At 47.0% G+C, this 17,595-nt stretch overlaps 1 protein-coding gene across 2 annotated transcripts in view; it reads right to left on the bottom strand.

Moving 5' to 3' along the window:
* RPTOR (regulatory associated protein of MTOR complex 1) overlaps nucleotides 1-17,595 on the bottom strand; it is a 411,960-nt gene that overhangs the window by 198,273 nt on the left and 196,092 nt on the right. For both annotated transcript variants that reach the window (XM_039476184.2, XM_003931661.4), the window contains exon 6: nucleotides 3,074-3,249. In XM_039476184.2, the coding sequence (XP_039332118.1) occupies nucleotides 3,074-3,249 (176 nt within the window). The remainder of the gene's footprint in view (nucleotides 1-3,073; nucleotides 3,250-17,595) is intronic.

The following is a 17,595-nucleotide window of genomic DNA, read 5'->3' as shown; positions in this document are numbered from 1 at the left end:
TCTACCCAAACACCTGCAGGGGCTCTCTCACGCCAGAGTCCCAGGAGAAGTCAAGGCCCCCTGGCCAGCATTCAAAGCGCCCACTCTCGGAGCTCAACTGCACTCCGGGCAGACCTTCCTCTCAGGTCCTACCTCCTCCGAGCAGCTTTCTGGAGCCCTGTGCCCTCGGCCGTGGGTCTCTGTCCTCTGGGAGCACGACAGCGCTTGGTGCCATCGTTTACTCTCGGATCACACATGGCCTTGAAGGGCTCAGGTTTTCTTTGTCTTGCATGAAGCACCCAATGAAATCATGAATTTTCAAGCCACATCTTAGTCCCCTCAACCAGAGGATACATTTTTTGAGGGCAATATGTGTCTCAGCATCTCCTATAGTGGTCAGCATGGGTTTTGTTATGTACACAGTTGGTACTGAAGAAATTAGTTTCTGGGCAATGCACGAATGAACTCCTGAGTCATGTGGACCAGGCTCTTCCTGGGGTAATGTGAAATGGGCATTCATAAGCCTTTCTGGACGGGGATCAGACATAAAGTAAAGAGAGTTGGAAAGAACACTCGTGAAGGGGCGAGGCTGCGGAGGCCCAAATGAATGGCATGGGGGACGACAGTGGGGTGTGCACTGGGGGCCCCCGGAAAGGAGAGAGCTGGGAACTAGAGAGGCTAGGAGAAGCAGGAAGAGACACGCAGCCCCCAGAAGACTGTCTTTTCAGCAGTCTTAAAAAGAAAAACGTTTCAGGTGATAGATATCCCAGTTACCTCGATTTGATCATTAACTCATTGTATATGGCAGGCGTCCCCAAACTTTTTACACAGGGGGCCAGTTCACTGTCCCTCAGACCGTTGGAGGGCCGCCACATACTGTGTTCCTCTCACTGACCACCAATGAGAGGTGCCCCTTCCTGAAGTGCGGCGGGGCAGGGGGGCCAGATAAATGGCCTCAGGGGGTCGCATGCAGCCCGCGGGCTGTAGTTTGGGGACGCCTAGTATACGGTATCAAAATACTGCATGGACCCCCCAAAATGTGATATATCCAATTTAAAGAATACAAAAAGATTTCATTTTAAATGACCCAGTCTGTTGTATTCTGATACAGCAACACAAAACAAACACAGACAAACAAGAAAAGGCATGATGAACGAAGAACCGAGCAGAACGATCGGGAGGCGTGCTGCAACGCGTGCCTCACAGACTGGTGCATGCAGAGATCTGCGTTCAGAAAGGACGTCACCAACACAGAATGAACAACAGGCACGGAGCGCAGCTCCAAAACCACGTGGCTTCGGCCTCAAGAGGGTCTTCCACCTCACTGGATATGCTGAGGCCAGAGGCCTCCCATTAAGTCCCGCTTGCACGGACACTCTCAGTGGGAGGGCTTCCAGCTCTCCAAGTTTTGGGGAGAGCATCTCTTTGACCTTCAGGTACTTTCACCTCTGCCACATTCCTGTTCTCTCAGCACGGGACGCCTCCGGTCTGCGTGCTGGGGCCTCTCTCTCTTCTCTGCACCTCCCGGCTTTTCTACTTCCCGTCTCTGTCCCTTCCCGCGGCCACCTGCGGCCCCCACTGCAGTCTTCCAGGCTCCAGCACTGCCTCTCCTACTAGGGTTCCTGTCTACTGTGCTCTTTATTTCAAACATTGCAGCACACCTGTCTCTCTTTCTGCTTGGTTCCTCTTTTATAGCACTTTTTCTCGTTTGTCAGTTTTGTGTGGCTACCACAGAATACAACAGACTGGGTAATTTATCATGAATTTTTTTGTACTGTTTAAATTGACATATGACAGTCATATGTATTTGGGGGCTCCGTGTGATATTTTGATCCATGGATAAAATGCGTAATGATCAGATCAGGGTAACTGGGATCCATCCGACCTGTCCGTCACCTCACTGATTTATCTTTTCTTTTCGGGACTGTCTTCCCTACCTCTCAGTGCCTCTTTTGGCCTCTTCCCTTCATCTCCAACTATTTTCAGGTGAGTAGCAGTAAAAGGAGGTCTCTCCCTGGGTAGAAACATGCAGCCCTTATTTGGCGGGGGGTTGCGGGGCGCCCAGGGACAGCTAATGTGAGGGCTGCACTGCTCACCCCAGCATCATGAATCCCCAGCCCTGGGGTCTGGGGTCAGTTTGTTCTTGGCTGCAGAGGCAGAGCAGGAAGGCCAAGGTTTCCTCCACCCTCAGGCCACTCTGCCCCTCCCAGCCCCTTCCAGGGTGTCCCCGGGGGCCCTTATTTGCTATGCTGTTGGCCCCCCCACATCCACCCAGGGCTATGGGTGAGAAGGCAAGAGACTGTGGGTCTGCAGTGTTAGGCCGTCTGGACAGTAGCCTGAAGAGTGTCCTCCGCTGGTGTCTGCTGCATAGCTGCGCCCTTCCCGTGGTATCTCAAGGGACAAGCATTTATCTACTAGGCGGTAACAGCCAGGACACACATGCTTTTCAGCAAAACATAAAACGGGAAAGTAGATATTAAAGACTGGCGAGATGGTCTAGGAGAGAAAATTGAATTTGGAGGCAGGAAACACACAGGTCCCATTGTGCGTTCCGCCGGTGATGCAGGGGCTGAGAGGCAGCATCTACCATCTTGGAGTATCACACACATTTCTTCAGTTATATTCCCAAGTGTTGTAACTTTTAAAAAGAATGGAGGTAGAAAAATCATGGCTTCTGTTTTCACTGCTAAAAATAAATGGAAAGATTACGCTTCAACTCAAGCAAGCACTTAAATGACTCCCTTTACAAAATGGCCTTTTCTTCCCCGAGAGAAAGTCCAGTTTCCAGTATGACCAATCCTGGTACTAAGTCACCTCTGCAATGAACAAAATGAGGGGAGGGTGTTCTTGGAAATCACAAAGCAGTGAGCTGCCCGTGAACAGATCAGAAGGAAGAAAAAGGATCTTTCACTCTCAAAGAGCAAAACCCAAGCCTCCACCGGTAGTCCCGAGTCACAAAAAAAGAAGACAGGGTACACTCATGTCTGTCACCTGGGCTCCTAGGACCCAGTGAATGCCTTGGGCCCACGTGGGTTAAGATCCCTGTGGGAGAGCCCAGGTGAGTGGGTCCTGGGATACTGCAGGGGCCACTCACCAGCGCAGGGCAATCTTGATGGGGGTGGTGAGGCAGGAGGTGAACAGGTCGGCTGGGAGGTCGGGGATCATGGGCAGCAGCTCCGTGGCTTCGCAGGCTGCCAGCTGGATGCAGTTTTTCATGGACGGTGGCAAAGGCATCTGAGCAAGAGGGTGATTCGGGTTGATTGCAGCTACCTGAAGGGCAGAACGTTTGGGAAAAGAGAGTGTGACTTAGCTGCTGGTCACAACCAAAGAGTAAGCTGGAGCTGTAACACAGAAGGAAAGAATAAGTCAGCTCAGGTGGCGGGCTTTCACCAGAAAGCCCTCTGGAGAGAGGCGCTGCTCCCAGCTGAACTGTCTCCGGAGGAGGACTGCAAGGCTGGAACACTCGGCCGTTTCATTCCCAAGGCCCTTCTGACAGCACAGCCTGCTTGTGTCTCTGTCAACTCTGTCTTCTTAGCAGTTTTCCTCTTTGCAGGCCTCACTCACCCTGGGACCGTATCGGTGTGTACCGGGTCTTTCACGGTGTCTTAGGCTCATTTTAAATGTTCCATCGTTCGTCCGTCCTAACCTTATTTTCTTGTGTTTAATAACATGGGAAGATGTTCAGGTTACGATGTGAACTCCATCCCCACCACCACCACCAGCAAACTCAAGACGTGAGTGTGAGTGTGCTAACTAAAGCGACCCCTCAAAAGAGACTGAAAACAGAGCGCGCTCATCCCAGAGTGGGGGTTACGGGGGCTTTGATTTTCTCCCGTCTTCATCCAATTGCTCTAAATGTTCCACAAACCAAGGTTCATTAATTTTGTCATCAGAGAGAAAGGGGAGGTGTTTTTTAAATTCAATACTTTCTCTCTCTTTAAAGTAGGGATAGTAATGCCGGTTGATATTTATTTCAATGAAATTTTGGTAATGTAAAAGTATCATATGTGAAGCTGAGACCACACTGCCATTTTAGGAAGAAAGGCACACAGCAAATTGTTGTTTTCTACTAAAATGCACAGAAATTTTCACTTTTTACCAAATGACATTTAATTGAAAGTGTAACTCTTCCTTCTTTTTAAATAATGCATTAGGTTCAAATGTTTAAAAATATCATAGGACTGTCTGATACACGAGTTTACTACACTGCCATAGATAACCAGGTGGGTTCCTGTTTTACCAGAAATCTACAGCATTCAACAAAACACAGGATCTTTATACCATCAATTACAATTATTCTAGCACTGAAATAGTGATTCCTTTCCCTGGCTGCCTACATTGCCTGTATGTGACCATTTTGGTAATCCACAAGAGGTTTTTCTGTCGTTTTCAGAAATAATGAGGTTCACAAGAATTCACGGCATTTTGGCCAGTAAAACTGAGTAACACATGAGGAATTAGGTACACACACTGCTCTGCCTACTTCTGGAAATAAGTATAAAGAACTGGAAAATACCAGAACCAGTTCGGCCAAATAGAATGCTTTCAGCTGGGGAGGCACAAGCCTCCCACAAGCAACGCCTCCCTTCTGGGGACGAAGAGTCCTCAGACACCGTGGGATGCAGGGAGGGTGCACCTGCTGGAAGGGAGGCCCCAGGTACCCTGGGAGAGCTCAGCTCGCAAAGCCCCGCTGTCGGTATCATCAAGGCTGGTCGGTTGTTAGGGGGAGAGGGGCAAGGGTAGCAGCCAACAAAGAGACAGGGAGTGGATAAACCGTAAAGAACGCACCACGGGCTGCTGGAGACGGAATCTGCATTGTCTTCACTTCAGCTACCCTGAAACGTGATGCATGAGCATCATTTAGATTGCTAAAGCAACGGGAAAAAAACCCAAAATACCGATCGCACAGGGCCACACGGCTTGCAGAACTCCTTCATTCACTTGTCCACAAATACTTATTATTTGGCTGCAAGGGAAAGCATTCTGCTGTAGGGCGCCAACCTCGTCTGCCTTTCCAGGCCGGGATGTGCTACCGAACGCGGCTTCAGACCGAGAGCGCCTCCTGCTGACCACGCGGACAGCCTGAGCGCCGGACCATTGCGTTACAGAGGCTGGACACCCCAGATCCGGGGCCCGGACACTGTTTGTGACTTATACAATTCCTAGAGCTTGTTTTGTGCCTACCGCAGGGACCAGATCACTTTTCTGTTGACTCAGACTGTGGCAGGCCTCCATGAAGAAGAGGCACTGAATCTTGTCAATGACGATGAACGTGGGGTGGGGGTGAGATGAAGCCGGAACACAGGGTTTTTAATCACCGAAGGCTGCTATGAGCTTCACGGCTTGATGTGGGGAGAATGTGTCTGTGTCTGCATTTTTGCTCCTCCCTTTTAGTCGCGTAGTTCTTAGTATTTCTTACAGCTCTTTCACATACACTATTTCCTTTTTATCATCCAGAGGCCCCAAGGATGACACGGACCGCCCAGCACATGCGTCCAGAGTGCCAGGCAATGCCCCTGATTTTAGGGCCACCTTTTGCCCATCATCCCATCTGGATCCTCCTGAATCTCCACCAAGCACCCACAATGCCAACATGAAAGCTGCCCAGCCCTCTCCAGACAGCACTCCCAGCGCCTTTGGAATGAAATAGACACACAGCTGTGTTCACTCACAGACAGTCCACGCTGCGGTGATGGTACAGAATGCGCTGTCATCTGACTGCTGACAAACTTTGTTTAAACATCTCAAATTTCTCAAACGGAAGGTACCGATGACTGCTAGTGTTATTAATAACCCATTCTAATATAGGAACACTAAACTCAGAAGACAAATCAAATTCTCGTATACCTAATAATAATTTAAACTTTTCAATAAAAACTGCTATTTCTAGAGGAAAGAGGTTTTTTTCATTATGGTAAATTATATGTAGTATAAAATTTGCCATGTTAACCATTTTAAATGTACGGTTCCGTGGCATTAGGTATATTGACATGCTGTGCAGCCATCACCAAGCGTCACCAAGGAGTGGGGTTTTTTAAAGAAGAGGGCAGAGGGAAGGCAAAATCCTGTTTAAAACCATTTCCTGGGCTCTAGGCTCTATGAGCTAGAACAGCATCGGCAATGCAACCTGCTCTACGCAGAAAATTAGTCTCCAGGTCTGCTGTGACAGGCCCACTTAGCCGGGCGATGGGTCCAGGCACAGTGTGGGCCTGCAGCTATTCAGACCCGCATCATGAAAGGCGGATGGATGTGTGCCTGGTGCTGGCAGGGCAGGGGAAGGCTGTGAGGAAGTGCTCTCTGACTCCTGCGCTCGGTGGAAACGCACTCTCCCATGCCTCCAGAAAGGGCTGGGAGGGAGGAGGGCAGGAGACAGCTGAGGCAGCCTTCCGTGACATGAAGCGCACGGTCCTGAACTGTGGAATGCGGCGTTTGCCGTGTCTGCTGGGACTGCCAGCAGACTTGTGCTATTTTAATCGGCACCACTACCACCGGCCATGGCTGGCAGAGGATTAAAAAGGAAACAACTTTGAGTGGGAGGAAATGGCCCTTTATGCAAAAACTAAGTTCAATATTCCTATTTTCCTTTTCAAAGGGATGTGTACATAGCAGAAATATAGCAAAAGTATCAGTGTGGTTTACTAGTTTTAGCGTTTCTTCTTATATAACCAGGTGCGGTGGCTCACACCTGTAATCCTAGCGCTTTGGGAGGCTAAGGCAGTAGATCACTTGAACCCAGGAGTTCAAGATCAGGCTGGGCAAGACGGAAAGACTCCCATCCCTCCAGAATCTTTTTTTTTTTTTTTTAATTAGCCGAGTGTGGTCATGCATGCCTGTAGTCCTGGCTTCTCAGGAGGCTGAGGTAGGACGATGACTTGAGCCCAGGAGTTTGAGACCAGCCTGGGAGAGATGGAAAGACCCCCGACTCCACAAAAAAATTGTTTAAAATTAGTCAGGGGTAGTGGTTTGTGCCTGTGGTCCCAGCTCCTCAGGAGGCTGAGGTGGGAGGGTTCCTTGCGCTCATGAGTTAAAGGCACCAGTGAGTTGTGATGGCTCCGGTGCACTCCAGCCTGGGTGACGGAGCAAAGCCATCTCTAAAAACAAACAAAAAGAGCCCCTCAAAACGAAAAGCCTTTATTTTTATAAGTTGCTTCTGTCTTAAATTTACTCTCTACACAGAACTGAGAACTGGGCCAACAGGTCCCCCTGCCACAGCCTCCAACACTGCAGTTCCTCCGCCGCTGCCAACCATTTGTGCCAAGCTTCCGAAATCTAACACCTCTCATACCAATACCACCTTTCTTCCAAGTCAGCACTAGAATGCAGGATGGCACGGGGCGGTGGGGCGAGTCTCCAGTGTACAGAAGCCACATGAGAACTCAGCAGTGTGAAGGGGACGTCCTTAGGGACCAAGAAGCCTGTGTCTTGTCTGGTGCAGCGGCAAAGCTCACCTGGTCTGGACCCGCTGGGTTTGCGCCTGCGTTGCTATGTCAGCCTGCTCCCCGGGACGCACGGGGACTTGGCCCAATGCCTCCTGCAGCACGCCGGACACCGGAAGCATTCTGTGGTTGCCCAACGAGGCAGTCAGAGAGGTAGATGTAGAAACAGCTTTATCCCAAATAGAAACTTCACCTCCCGATTCAGCGTGGCCATTCACAGGAACCCCACCTACCTAAGAAGCCCCCCAAGGTATGCTGGTGCACAGACAAGAAGACACGCACTTTGGGTGCAGAGGATCCAAGAGCAGGTGAAAGGCAGTGACGGTGCCTCCCTCACCTGGCACCTGTCTGCCCGGCCTAGGAGGAAGCATGCTGAATTCCTTCTTTCACACCACACTACTGGGTGCAGAGAGTGCATAGGAGACCTCTTTGCTTTAGGGGTATGAGAACCAATAGCTTTTTTTTTTTTTTTTTTTTGGAGAGGGAGTCTCCCTCTGTCACCCAGGCTGCAGTGCAGTGGTGTAATCTCTGCTCACTGCAATCTCCACTTCTGGGTTCAAGCGATTCTCCTGCCTCAGCCACCTGAGTAGCTAGGACTACAGGTACACACCACCACGCCAGGCTAATTTTGTATTTTAGTAGTGATGGAGTTTCACCATGTTGGCCAGGCTGGTCTTGAACTCCTGACCGCAAGTGATCTGCTGGCCTTGGCCTCCCGAAGTGCTGGGATTACAGGTATGAGCCACCACACCCAGCCAGAACCAGTAGCATTAAAAAAAAAAAAAAAAATTCCTGACATTCAAGCCAAAGGATTCTGCCAATGAACATTATTCTTCAGGGTTAGCCACCCAAGGAGGGGCAAAAAAACTATTTGAACAGATGATTTATTTCCTGTACATTGTTTTGATTTTGCATTCTTCTAAGATACTGATCCTGTAACTGAAATTATCTTTCAGAAACAGGCCTGAATGTAAGGCTAACTGCTTGTGATTGGCCAAGCTTGGGACAGCACCCAGGTCTAAAAGTGACCAATTCCAGCCCAGAGCCATGGTTTTCCTGAAGATCAAGGCCCAAGCTGAACGTGTACCCAAAGGGGTTTCTCCCAGAGAACCTAGGGACTCCGACACGAGAAATATTCTCATCTTTAAATGCTCTCCAGAGTCTTCTGGAGGGTTTGGTAAGGATCCAGAAAAGGCTTCCGAGGCGACACACAGCAACCAGATCCAAAAAAGACATCTGCTGCGTCGTCCCCACACGTGGGTGACACGGAGTCGGTACACGCGGATTTCACGAAGAAGCTGGCCAGCAGCTCACCCAAGCCTGCCATCCGCCCCCTGCAGAAAGCACTGCTGGACGGGCAGCAGGGCCACTCAACAGAACTTTGTTGTTGTTGTTGTTGTTCAGAAGGAGTCTTGTTCTGTTGCCCAGGCTGGAGTGCAATGGTGTGATCTCAGCTTACTGCAACCTCCACCTCCTGGGTTCAGGTGATTCCCCTGCCTCAGCCTCTCAAGTAGCTAGGATTACAGGTGAACGCCACCATGTCTGGCTAATTTTGTATTTTTAGTAGAGACGGAGATTCTCTGTGTTGGCCAGGCTGGTCTCGAGCTTTTGACCTCAGGTGATCTGCCCTCTGGCCTACCAAAGCGCTGGGATGACAGGCAGGAGCCACCGCCCCCAGCCTGCACATAACGTTTTCTAAATAAAATGTGAACACTGGGCTGCTTCTTTTCGTTCTCAAACACATGTAAAAGGCATCTTTACAATGAGATTGGTACCAATAACTTCAGAGGAGTCTTTAACAAGTAGTTTCTGAAAATAACATCTTCTTGGTAATACTTTCAGTTCTGCCTTAAAGTAACTTTTATTCTCAGTTCAACAACACCTACTTACAATGGATATCTTTGCAAAGTTAAAAGGCTGAGCTCGATAAAGGAATAGTGTATTACTTATCCAACTCTATTAATATTCAAAGATATTAATGCAGCATCTATTACGTGATACAGCATACCAGAAACGGCAGATGCAAAGCAGGTCATATTTTTAATATAGTGTTGATATAATTATGTATATCAAATATTAGATTTTAATTTAAAAATCAAGTTGTGCCTATTGCTGGCAACTATAACATCCAGGCTGAGAGAGCAGAAGGAGCTCTGTCTGGTGGATGCAGATGTCCAGGGATATGGAGAAGCTGCAGGGCCGCCCTTCCAAGGCCAGCCAGAACCCCTTCATAACAACACTTTGCCACAGTGATCCTGACTTTCCCCAAATGAAGCGTCCGTTATTTTAAAGCCATTGAGTTATTAGCAACTCAACAGCTTCTAAATGCTCTGGGATCCTTCTACAACTCTGTGAAGATGGTCAGTTAGCAATGATGCCAATTTCTCTCATACAGTCAACTAAAAGAGATACTGAAAATTCTCCACCCTACATGTCAAGAAGAGATTTTTAGGGGGAAGGCTTAGCTTACCAGTGGCAGTAGGGGGAGAAGGATCTAACTCATGGCGTACTCTTTGAGCAGTCTCTAGCAGAGGTGGCTAGTAGCCAGAATTGTGCCAGTAACCAGGGCTGTGCCAGTAACCAGGTTTGGGCTAGCAAACCAGGGCTGTGCCCCCTGACCCTTGTGCCAAGGGCAGAGTAGCAAAGTTAGCTGTAAAAGTAGCGTTTGGGTTTAAAGTGCTATTTGGCTTTATGATTGGTTTCATGAGTTCTAGCCCATGCAGACACCTTTCACAAGAACTGACGACCTCTTCCAGGCCTGGCAATGCCCAGCACTCCCGGAGCACTGCTGGAGCTCCCTACGTAAGTGGGTCCCGTGTCCCGGCCTCGCCTTCTGCCTCTCCCTGTCATGGACACACCTTCCCTACCTCTCTTGATGCTGGCAACTTCTCATGCTCTAAGGCTCAGGTCAGACATCTCCTCTGGCCTCCCTCGGTCCTTGCAGGTTCTTGTCTGCATGGCAGAACCATGCACACACACGTGTCTGTGTCTGTTTATGTGCATACACTTGGGCACCTGGTTCCCTTGTCCAGGGTCCTGCCCCCCGCCAGGTGGGTGCCTTCACCCCCGGAAACATTTTGTTCATCATCAGCCACTGTGCTTCTGCTGACTTAACTCTAACGAACTGAGTCATAAGAGAGACAGCCTTGGCTAACTCCAGGAGAGAGACGGGAAGACAGGAAGGCTTCCAATTCTGTTAACAAGGAGGAGAGGGAAAGCTGAAGAAACTAGCAGTAGCTGAGCATAAAGTGGGTGTTCTTCCTAGTGCTCAAAGGACAATCTAATAAGGCCGGATCCAGACACATGTACTCACAGAACCTTCCAAAATAAACACCAGTTAGAAAGGAACGTATGTGATGCACTAGGAATGTGCTGCAGCATGCCACCAAAAGCTGTGTGTGTGTATGTGTTTAGGTGTGTGTATACGTGTAGATATGTCTGCATGTAAGTGAGTATATAGGACTATGTGTGTATACAGGTGAGTGTGTATGTGTGTGTATGTTTAGGTGTGTGTATACGTGTATATATGTGTATATGTACATATGCATGTGAGTATATAGGACTGTGTGTGTATACAGGTGAGTGCGTATGTGTGTGTATGTTTAGGTGTGTGTATACGTGTATATATGTGTATATGTACATATGTATGTGACTATATAGGACTCCGTGTGTATACAGGTGAGTGTGTATGTGTGTGTATGTGTTTAGGTGTTTGTATATGTGTAGATATGTCTACATGTGAGTATATAGGACTATGTGTGTATACAGGTGAGTGTGTATGTGTGTTTATGTTTAGGTGTGTATATATGTGTATATGTACATATGTATGTGAGTATATAGGACTGTGTGTGTATACAGGTAAGTGTGTATGTGTGTGTATGTTTAGGTGTGTGTAATGTGTATATATGTGTATATGTACGTATGTATGTGAGTATATAGGACTATGTGTGTATATAGGTGAGTGTGTATATATGCAAGTGTGTATATATATTTAGGTGTGAGTACACGTGTATATGTGTGTATCTGCATAGTGTGAGTATATAGGACTATGTGCGTATATAGGTGGGTGTGTGTGTATACGTTTAGGTGTGTGTACACATGTATATATGTGTATATGTACGTATGCATGTGAGTATATAGGACTATATGTGTATATAGGTGAGTGTATGTGTTTAGGTGTGTGTATATGCGTATATATGTACATATGTATGTCAGTATATAGGACTACGTGTGTATATAGGTGAGTGTGTATATATGCATGTGTGTATATATGTTTAGGTGTGTGTATACATGTATATGTGTGTATCTGCATATATATGAGTATACAGGACTATGTATATATAGTGTGTATGTGTGTGTTTAGGTGTGTGTATATGTACATATGTATGTGAATATGCTTAAGTGTGTGTATACGTGTATATATGCATATGTGTGTATGTGAGTATACAGGACTGTGTGTACATAGGCAAGTGTGTATATGTGTGTATATATGTATAGGTGTGTATATACATGTATATATGTGTACATGTACATATGTTAGTATACAGGACTATGTGTATATAGGTGAGTGTATATGTGCATATGTGTATACGTGTATACATGTATGTGAGTAGGACCATGTATGTACATAGGTGAGGGTGTATATGTGTGCATGTTCGTGTATATGTTTAGGTATGTGCACACATGCATATATGTGTATATGTACATATGTATGTGTATATAGTACTATGTGTGTATATGTCTTTCTGTGTGCATGTGTAACTGTACATGTGTGCATGTTTATATATGTATGGGGCATGCATATACATATGTCTATGTGTACAGGAGTCTGTGGGTGTGTGTGCATGTATACATGTACATGTCTATGTGTGCATGTGTGCACATGTCTGTTTATGTGCATGTACATATGCATGTGTATGTGTGTGGGTTGTCTATGGTGCCTATGTGTTTCTCTGTGTATATGGCTGTACATGCATGTGCATGTGTGTATATGTATGGGCATGTATGTGTATATAGGTGAGTATATGTGTGTATGGCATTGATGCATGCCTATATGCATATGTGCCTAGGTATATACATGTATGTACATGTAGGTGAGCACACGTGTGCATGTGCGTATGCTGTATATGTGCACATCTATATGTACATGTCTGTATGTGCGTGTGCTTACATACGTGTGTGTGTAGACCTGCTCCTCCAGGACTCGACTGTACTGTGCATCCTCATGCTTCCTCCAGACCTGGCCTCCGTGTGCGTGCGCCACCCTTCCCCTCTGGCGTGACCCCTCCACGCTCCTCCAGCCGCTCCTCCCCTCACGTACTGGATCCTGTTCCCTTCACATCCTCCTAAGGGCCACGCTCAGCAGCTCTCCCTCCCTCCCACATACTGGTTTCTCCCTCTCTGTCAGTTTATTCCCATTAGCACAAACACACGCTCTCATAACATCCACGTAAAGAAAACAAAGCTCCCTTGGGAGTCACACATGGCATCGCTCACCCGCTCTTGGACAGTTTACAGTCACAGGAGAGTCCCACACCCTGCACTGAAACTGCTTTTGTTAGGTCCAGCCACGGCCCCGTGTCCGCAATTGCAGCCGTCCATCCTTGGTCCTCATCGTGTGAGCCGCTCAGCAGCGAGCCATCAGCTCCTGCCGCTAGCTCCAGAAGGCTCTCCTGATGCTTTTCCTGACTTCCTAATGCCATGAGTGCCTGGTTTCCCTCCAGCTCCCTGGCAACGTCTCTGGTCTGGTCTGTCAATGCCTCTCCTCTTCCCAGACTCTACATATACCACTGAGAGCAGGCCTCGGCCGGCCTCTCCTTTCCAGCTACACGAACCCCACAGGGGCTCGTCACCATCCCTTGGCTTCAGCCACTGTCTAATCCAGGATGCCACTGACCACCTTCTTATGGGAGTAGAGCCAGGGTTTGTCCACGTGTGTGCTGCTGTATGCCCTGTCACCCTACCTAATTTACAGGAGATGCTGGACAAACATCTCTGATGGGACCTCATACTCCACACTGCCTGAGCAGAGCTCTCCTGTTCTACACCTCAAGACCTCCATCCGGTGCCCAGCCTCATGGTCCACCCGGCTTGGGAGACAGCCACTCCATTCCACCCAGGCCAGAAGTGTTGGCACTGCCTTTCCCTCCTTTTGCTTACGTCCCACAGCTAATCCAGGGTGAATCACTCTTCTTTCACAACGTACCCCAGATGCAAACATTTGCCTCGCCAACAACTACCACCCTAGTCCAAGCACTGCCACCACCTGCCATGGCCTCCTGCTCTGCCCTCCACCCGGAAGGCCCCACAGCAGCATCACCCTCCACCCAGAGGGCCCCACTGCTGGGGAGGAGTCTTTTTACTCTGCTCATCAGCCAAGCCAGCAGGTGTCAGCTGAGCACCTGCCGTGGGCCCAGCACTATTCTAGAGTGCACGCCACTTTCCTGCTGGGTCACGGGGTAACCCTCAGTTTCACATTTTGAGAACCTTGCCAGGCTATTTTCTGAAGCAGCTGTATCATTTTACATCCCCACCAGCAGTGTGCAAGGATTGCAATCTCCCCACACCCTCACCAACACCTGCTATCACCCATCTGTTTTCCCGCTGCCACCCCATCTCACCGTAGTTTCTCTTTGCATTTCCCTGATAACCAACAATGTCTTTTTCTTGTCTTATCCCACTGGCTAGAACTTCCAGTGCTTAACGCTGAGTAACAGTGGTAAGAATCTATACCCTTGCCTTGCTTCCAGTCTTAAGGGGGAAACATTCCATCTTTTACCAGTAAGTCAAAGGACAGCTGTAGGTTTTTACAGATGTTTGTTTTTAATCAAACTGAAGCTCTTTTCTATGCCTAGTTTGCCGCAAGGTTTTGCTTTTTTGGTTTTACTCTCATGAATGTGTCGTGTTTTGTTGAAAGAGTTTTCTGCATCCACTGGTAGGATCCTATAATTTTTCTTTAGTCTGTTGGTATGAAGTAGGTAATTAAGTTTTAAACATTGGGCTAGACGTCTATAACTGTAAAAAGTCCCACGAGGTCACAGAGTATAATTCTTTTTATAAATTGCTGGAACTGACTTGCTAATATTGTTTTTAGGATTTACGCATCTAAGTTTGTGGCAGATATTGACCTGCAGTTTTTATTTGCTTTTTGAACAGTATGTCTGGTGTTGACATTTGGATAATGATGGCCTCATAAAATGAACTGAAATGTGCTCCCTAAACTTCTGTCTTCTGGAAGAGACTGTGCCGAACTGGTGTTCTTTTTAAATGTCTGGCAACATGCTCCACTGCAACCACGTATGCTTGGAGATTTATTTTTCAGACCATTTTAAGTGACAAATTCAATTTCTTTCATGATTGTAGGACTATTCAGATTATCTTCTGAACAGATAATATTCAAAATATTCAATTGGTTGAATTTTGGTAGTTGAGGGTTTTAGAGGAATTGGTTCATTTCCTCTAAGTTAATGGATTTAAGAGCATAAAGTTGTTTATTTTCTTTAAATGGCTGCAGGATCTGTAGAGATTTTTCCATCTCCCTCTTGATTCTTCTTTTTATTTTGTTGGTATTGCTAGGAATTTATCCATTTCATTTATTTTTTTCTGAGAATCAGTTTTTGATATTTCTCCATTGTTTTTCTGTTTTCAATTTCAATGATTTCTGCTCTTTATCATTTCCTTTCTTTGAATTGCTTTATTTTACTCTTCCAATTTCTTGAGGTAGGAAGTTATATTAATAATTTGATATCTTTCCTCTTCTAGCATAAGCTTAGTGCTATAAATTTCACTTTCAACACTGCTTTAGCTGCATCCTGTAAATACATATACGTTGCATATTCCTTTTCATCTAATTCTATGCATTTTTAAAAATTTCCCTTGAGGCTTCTGACCCATCATTCAGAAATACGTTGTTTAGTTGTTGTTGTTGTTTTTTTTTTCCACAGATTTTTCTCTTGTGTTTATTGACTTGTAGTTGATTCTCCTGTGGTTAAAGACCATATTCTGTGTTTCTTAAAACTTGCTGAGGTTTATTTGATGACCCAGGATATGACCTACACTGATGAATGTTCTGTGGGCACTGATATATTCTAGTATGTATTGGCTGTCGTTGGATGGAGTATCCTGTAAATACCACCGTGATACTTAGAGCTGACATTTCAACATAGATGATCACTTCATCTTCAAGAAAAGATGGCCTAACTTCTTCTTTTCTGATCTCTACGCCTCTGTTTCCTGCCCTTGTCTTCTGCGCAGACTGGCTTATTGTGTGATGCTGGAGAGGAGCGGTGGGAACGAGCGCCTCTTCTGTGTTTCTCCCAGCGGTGTTCTGTGAAAGCACTGACTTCCCCCTTGCCCCTCTCCTCTCATGAGGCTCCACGTTCAGCCAGAAGCTCCACTGCCCTGTGCCACCAGGATCCTTGATGAAAGACATCTGGCCATGACCTCACTCCCTCCCACCTCACTGCCGGGGCAGGGGGAGCCCCTCAGGCCCAGTGGGAGGTGCAGAGGTCTTCCTGCGACAGCAAGCCGGGCCAGGCAGATGGGTCCTGCTGGGATCGCAGTGCCCCGTTCCGCATCCCATGGTGCTGGCCATCATCTGTGGTCCAGAATATCAAGCGATTTCAGATAATACTTTAAAATAGACGAAATTAGAAAAAAATATACGGTTAAACTCTAAGAATTAATTTTGGAAAAACTCCCAGTTTTATGACAAATGCTAATAGTATATTGTATTCATGAATTAGGGGCAATAAATTTTTCCTTGTTGCTTGTCATATTTCTTTTCTTTTTTTGGGGGGTGGGGACAGAGTCTCACTCTGTCACCCAGGCTGGAGTGCAATGGGACGATCTTGGCTCACTGCAACCTCCACCTCCCAGGTTCAAGCGATTCTCCTGTCTCAGCCTCCTGAGTAGCTGGGATTACAGGCGTGTGCCACCGCACCCAGCTAATTTTTGTATTTTTAGTAGAGACGGGGTTTCAACATTTTGGCCAGGCTGGTCTCGAACTCCTGACCTTGTGATCCACCTGCTTTGGCCTCCCAAAGTGCTGGGATTACAGGCGTGAGCCACCGCGCCGGGCTGCTTGTCATATTTCATACAAATCAATTAAAGATCAAATATATTTAATGGATCATAGATACATCTAAAGACAACTAAAGGTAGTTTATTCAAACATGTATTTATTTATCAAGCCAAATCTATAAATATGTCCTGAGCGTCCATTTAACATGAGGTATTCTTGGCAGGTTTACATAACAGATGTAAAGTAAGCTGACAACCGTAGAAGAGAGGCTACAGGACAATGCGTCGTCATGTCAAGGCTGCTGTGTAGGAGATTGCCACGTTAGGTCGGCTGAAGAAGAGTTCAGGCTTGGCAAAGTGTTTGCGAAGAAAGGAGAATTTTAGTTGTGCTCTGGAAGTTGCCCCTGCTAATGACACGCTTTGCTTTGTCTGTGAATTTCATTTAAGATCATCAGCTGTAAGGGCTCTTAAATTTGTTATGTGGAGAAATCACTTTTCTTTTTACTGAAGCCTCCAAATTCTAGGACTTAGAGTTGTGAAAGTTGCCAACAGAAACGACCTTTATCTTCCCATGCAAACCTCAGAAAGGGATGGTGCATGGGCACAGAGAAGCAGCGAAAGGCTTGGCGGCCACGTTCAGCTCAGCTGCACAGACTGAAGATGGACGAAATGGCACAAATGTCCCACCAACTGTGAAATGTCACACAAACCAAAGGCTCAGCCCTGCCACGTACCCCGGGGTGGGCTGGGCATCGCATGCTGCCTGTTCCCTCCAGGGCTGCCCTTCCAACACCCACTGGCAGGTAGAGACCTCATTTCCCATGGTCCCATTCTCCTCAGTGGGGCTTCAGGGGTGCTCGTTCTGTGGATTCCAGCTAAAGGGGTTTCTAATGCATGCTTTTGGATGAACTCCCCTTCTCCTATAGACAGTGGAAATGGCAGCATTTCTGCTAAATTAAAAATGGACTTCTCTCTGGTTGTTGTGGTAGTGGGGAGGGAGGGAGGGAGGGAGAGAGAGAGAGAGAGAGAGAGAAAGAGAGAGAATGAATATTGTGCTTCAATTACATTAGACATTTCTTAATATCAGGGAGCAGATATTCTAATGTTTTGAAAACCTTCAGAAGTATAGGTTCTTACAGCTTACTATAAATAAACTGTA

This window comes from Saimiri boliviensis, chromosome 17 (assembly GCF_048565385.1).
Source record: "Saimiri boliviensis isolate mSaiBol1 chromosome 17, mSaiBol1.pri, whole genome shotgun sequence".
Classification (NCBI taxonomy): Eukaryota; Metazoa; Chordata; class Mammalia; order Primates; family Cebidae; genus Saimiri; species Saimiri boliviensis.
Note: the sequence above shows the minus strand (reverse complement) of the source record. Positions and strands in the feature narration are given on the sequence as shown.